The sequence below is a fragment of the Micromys minutus genome (assembly GCF_963924665.1).
Source record: "Micromys minutus genome assembly, chromosome: X".
Lineage (NCBI taxonomy): Eukaryota > Metazoa > Chordata > Mammalia > Rodentia > Muridae > Micromys > Micromys minutus.
In genome coordinates, this window is record NC_137970.1 from 66629372 (window position 1) to 66635213 (window position 5842).

A 5842-nucleotide genomic window follows, 5' to 3' on the forward strand; every position below is an offset into this window, starting at 1 on the left:
ATGGGGGGGGGGGTGGTCTTGTGGAGTCTTGATGACCCAGTGTAGGAAAATGTTAGAGTGCTGAGGTGGAAGAGGATATGTAAGTGGGGAGCATTTTTATAAAATTTGGGGAGATGGGAGAAGATGGAGGTTTAAATAGGAAGGGGAATAACATTTTAAATGAAAATAAATAAAATAATCAATAAAATAAATTAAAAACAAAATAACTGAGAGAGAGGGGGGAGGGAGAGAAAGAAAGAGAGAGAGAGAGAGAGAGAGAGAGAGAGAGAGTGAGTGAGAGAGAGAGAGAATTTGTGGCATAACATTTGATTTTTTAAAAACATTTATTTATTTTTTTTATTATTTGTATTTGTGTATAAATGTGTGGATATATGTATATGAGAGAGCATGTGCTCCATGATTCCAGGGAAAGTTCTCAAATTCTCTGGAGCTGGAGTTACCGACAGGTATGACCCTCTAAAATTAGTACAGGGAGTCAATTTAATTCTTCTGTACAAGCAGTGCCATACTCTTAAATTTTGTGCCATCTCTCCAGCCTCCTAAAAAATTTTAATAAATAAAAATATACAAGCAAAATTGTACAAGAATAAAAAACATGTATATATAATTCAGAATCTGTTGCATTATATTTCAAAGAAAAATGGGGATACTGAATAGCTTACATGGATAAATATTCCAGATCAGAAGTGAGACTGTTCATTTGGTATCAGTGTTGGTGATATTAAAACTAAATTAAATCACCATAGGGGAAGATTGTAGAAATAAAAATGAGCCCTGAGTTTGACACAGCAGACAGTAATACCTTGGTGTGCATAAAATTTTATTAATTGAAGTGGTCCTAGGGAAAATTATGTCAGAACAATCTTTATGATTTATTTTAATAGAAATAGACTGTTTCAGTAGTCAGAATAGATGTATTGACTTATAACCATATCATGGGTGAATTTCATCAATCATAGAGAATGTGTAGATATATTTAAGAAGTTGTTATATAAGAATCAATGTTATACTCAAGCAATAAATTGAGGTTCACCTGGATCTTCAGGGTATAATTTTAATATAAAATTTCCATACCAAGCAAGTCTACAGATTTAAAATATTTTCTTTTCCTGAATGTGATGGTAAAAATGGAAATTGTCTGCAAGTGAGCTTCAGTGATCTCTGTAGAGAGATAGAAGTGTAGTGAAGCTGAGTTGTACAAAACTCTAGGTTTACTAAAACAAACAAAATGTTTAATTGTATACAGGAAAAGTTTGAATTTTAAGTTACTGCTCAATGAAAAATAAGAAAAAAAATTCAGGAAATTGTAACAACCTATTAAAGACTTAAGCTTTTCAAATAATTGCAGGTACTCAACTGTGATGTTTGGGGTACTAGTAAAAAAGATAATGATGCTGAATTAGAAAAATAAAGGTTATTTCTAGAGAATGTAAATAAATCAAGCTTTCCTTTGGAAAACGGTGGTGGTTGTTTTCTCATAATTTTTATAATGTAAGCATTTCAAGTACTCTCAGGATAAGTATAGATTAATAGATGAATTTTGAACTTTTTGACAAATTAAAATGTATAACTATTAGAATGTGATTGTGTTATCTTGAGTCTATAAATTAACTTAGAAAGAGATGGTATCCTTAAAGAGTTCATTTTTTCCCATACAGTAATATGCAAGGAGACAGCAACAAAAAATATTTGTGGTTTTGCTATTGACATTTTATCTGTAATACATCTGAATTGAATCTGCAAAAATATCAACAATGAATTTCAAAAGAAAGTCTGCTTCACACAAAAACATTTATGTTCAAAAAGAAAATCATTATAAAAGTCCAAATGATGTGGTTCATACATCCATATATGACAAAGAAGTCACTGAACAACCAGAGAAAAGAAACTTTTCAGAAAAACCTGAAGAAACTGCAGAATTATCAAGCACTGATATTTTTAAGAGTGGGGGACTTCCAACCCTCACTCAGATTTTTCATGTATTACTAGAAAAAGAAAATTACTTGACTCAGTTGGGTGAAGGTACATTAGCAAAATTCTATGCACGTATCATGGAAAACACTGGTGTCAACTTAGAATCATCTTTTGTCAAAGACCAAGGTCTTTATGTGACAGTGTTTGGCAACCCAGAAGCTGTCACAAATGCTGAGAATGAAATTTTTAAATGGTGTCAGGAAAAATATTTACCTTTAACTCTCATTTCCAAACAAGAACAGTATTTTTTTCTAAACCAGACTGGACATAAATCACAAGATTTGGAACAAGAAGCTAAAATAAACACTAAGATCATAAGACCACACAATCAGAGCAACTGTATAAATACTGTTGACTCGGATCGGACAAAGATGAAGTCTTCAGATGGAAGTCTATCTACATCTGCCAAAAATAGCAAGGGTGATATCCAGATATTAGAAATGGAGAAAACATTCAATCCCCTAACTGCTAAGCCATACCTTGAAGCAAGTGACATTTTTCAGGAAACAGAGGAACATGTCCCTTTTCAACTCTGTAGTGCCAATGAGACAGATGTAGATATTAATGAAAGACAACTGCATGTGGATCAGACAGGTCATTGTAAAAATGATATGACTGAGAAGGCGAGTACTGTAAGTGAAGGTATTATGATGAAATTTCAAGGGAATTGTACCAGAAGCATCAAAAGAAATTTTCTGGAAGAGATCCTAGAAACAAGTGAAGACTCAACAGGACAATCACCATCAGAAAGCTTATCAGATTCTATGACACAACACAGTGAGCCTGACAGTTCTGGGGAGGTATTTAATGAAGCTGATGGTAATGATGATGATTACATCGTTTCTTCGATCTTTGCTCCTTCTTGGTTGCACAGGTTTATTATTGGTCAGAAAGGTGAGAAAATAGCAGAGATAACAGAATGTGTGCCAAAGGTCCAAATACATTTTACAGCTAAAGATACAATAACACTGAAAGGACCAATAGATGATGTAAATTATGCTCAAGAAAAAATTGGCATCATTGTCAAGGACCTAATTTGTAGAATGGAATATACTGAGATAAACAGTGATAGTAAATTTCACAAGTACCTAATAGGGAATAATGGGAGGATCCTAAATAAAATTAAAGAGAAGAATCAAGTCTCTATCACAATGATACCTGAAAATGAATCAAACTACTCAATTCGAATTGAGGGAGAATCTCTGGGTGTTCTCCAGGCCAAAAAAGAGCTGCTTGAGCTGGCTAGTAACATGGAAGAAGATTATAGCCACAACATTATCATCAAACATCAATTTCACCACATACTTATTGGGCAAAAAGGTGAAAGGGTTCGTGAAATTTGTAAGAAATTTCCCGATGTTATCCTCAATTTTCCACACCCTGCAGAGAAAAGTGATATTGTTCAACTGATAGGGCCAAGATATGAATCAGAAAAGTGTGCACAGTATTTGGAGAACGTGTTGACAGATATTAAAGAAAATAACTATTCTATAAGTATTTCTATCATGAAAAAGCTTCACAAAAGAATAATTGGAAAAGGAGCTTTGAACATTAAAAAAATCTCTGAAGCAACCAACACCAAGATTAGTTTTCCACCAGAAAACTGCAATTCAGAAGAGTTTATTATTACTGGATATCCAGAAAATTGTGAAATTGCACGTAACTGGATACTTTCAATTCAACAAGAAATAGCTGATACTGAAGAGGAGGAAATTACCATTCCTAATAATCTATACAAATCTCTAACTAATACCAAAGAAAGTTTGTTAAATTCAATCATAGAAGAATGTGGGAAGATCCATCTGCATTTTCCAAAATCCAAGTCAAGCCTGCATAAAGTCATTATCATGGGCTCTGTTGAAAGTGTTGAAAAGGCCAAAGCAAAGCTGCTAAAACTTGCAGAAGAAGAACAAACAAAGAATTTCTCTGAGACTGTTCGTGTCAAATCAAAATACCATCAATTCCTTGTGAATAAAAATGGATGTAATATTTTCAAAATCTGTGAGGAGACTGGGACATGCGTCCTTTTCCCCAATCCTACAAATAAAGATCAAGAATTCATAACAATCACAGGGACTGAGGCATCTGTTAAAGAGGTGCAAAAACTACTAGAGGATTTAGTTAAAGACTTAGAGAATGAAGTAGATGATTCCATATTAATAAACCGCAGATTTCACCATTATTTTGTCATGAGAAGGGGCCAGCTTTTAAAAGAAATGGCGGAAGAGTATGGTGGTGTAGTTATTACATTCTCCTATGCAGGGAGACAGAATACAAAAGTTACAATAAAAGGTGCAAAACCTTGCGTCGAGGCAGCAAAGAAACGCATTAAGGCAATGTTTGAGCCTTTGGGTTCTCAAGTTACAACACAATATGTTATACCCCAGAATTTCCAACCTTTTATCAAGGGACCAATAAGTTCACGAATCCAACAAATTGCTCGGGATTATAAAGTTGAAATCAAATTTCCAGATATAGAGAAGTCAGTAGTAAATATCGAACTAGGTACTCATGAGAAAGGAAAAGAAAAGTGGAAAAAAACTTCTAAAGATCTTGTTCCTAATTCTCCAAAGAAAAGTGACACCTTATTTATCTCAGGCCAAGTAGAAAATTGCAAGGCAGCTACTGAAGCTCTAGAATCTATAATTCCTGTCACTGCTGAAGTTCATGTGCCACTTCACCTACATCCTTTCATCATTGGGCACAAAGGAAGTGGCTTACGTAAACTAATAAAGGAATTTGAAGTTCATATGCAGATGCCACAACCTGGAAAAAATTCTGATATCATATCTATTATGGGCCTTGCAGCAAATGTGGAACAAGCTAAGATGAAATTACAAAAGCGAGTCAGGGCTTTACAAATGGAAATAGAAGATAGGACACTAAGAAATTTTAAGTTAATGTTCAGTCTCGATCCTAAACATCGAGCCAAGATCACCGGTCATAAGGGCTTGCTTATTACTCAAATTTGCACAGAACATGATGTTACTGTCCGTTTTCCAAAGAAAGGAAGCCATGAGGTGCAGGATCAAATTATTATTACTGGTTATAAAGAGAATACTTTAGCTGCTCGAGATGCAATAATGAGAGTGTTACATAAAATTGAAAAAACTGTTTCTAAGGAAATCACACTAAACCAGCAGGTTCGTAGCAATGTTATTGGATTCCGTGGAAAAAACATCAATAAAATCATGGATCAATACCAAGTAGATATACGTTTACCTCCAAAAGGCTCCTATAATCCTAATATCACAGTGACTGGGCTCCCTGATAATGTAGAAAAAGCAGTTGAACATATCCTTAATATTGAAAAGTATTATCTGTCAGCTGCAGTAAGCCATGGATCTCAGCAAGAACAAACTAAGAATATGTCCCTTTACAATATATCCATGACACCATCCAAAAGCCTTGTGAGAAAGTATGTTCCCTGTTATGCTAAAGCAAGCACCAAGCTCCCAGATGTAGATAATTGTGAACACTTTCCAAGATTAAAACAGCGAATATCTTTGAAGACTCATCCTTCAAAATTGTGACAATAATGATCAAAAAATAAAGTGTTCCAAACTTCTCACTTGAAAATATTCAATTCTGACTTTACTTTTTCTTAAAAACCCTGTGTATGAATGCTGTTAATATATAATTTCTTCAGACCGTTTTTCTACCTGTATTGTCTAACCATGTCTATTCTCTATCAAATTCATCACACACACACACACACACACACACACACACACACACAAACACACACACACACATACACACACACACTCTCTCTCTCTCTCTCTCTCTCTCTCTCTCTCTCACACACACACACACACACACACACACACACACACACACTACCAAGTCAATTTATCTCTGGGATAAT

General features: G+C 34.5%; 1 protein-coding gene across 1 annotated transcript; it reads left to right on the plus strand.

The window, feature by feature from the left end:
• Positions 1-1754: 1754 nt before the first annotated feature.
• On the plus strand, positions 1755-5507 carry LOC308416081 (vigilin-like; the record flags this gene model as incomplete). The annotated part of the gene is made up of 1 exon (XM_080911104.1): positions 1755-5507. One exon carries the CDS (start codon positions 1755-1757, stop codon positions 5505-5507), a length of 3753 nt encoding a protein of 1250 aa, XP_080767230.1.
• Between the last annotated feature and the right edge of the window lie 335 nt (positions 5508-5842).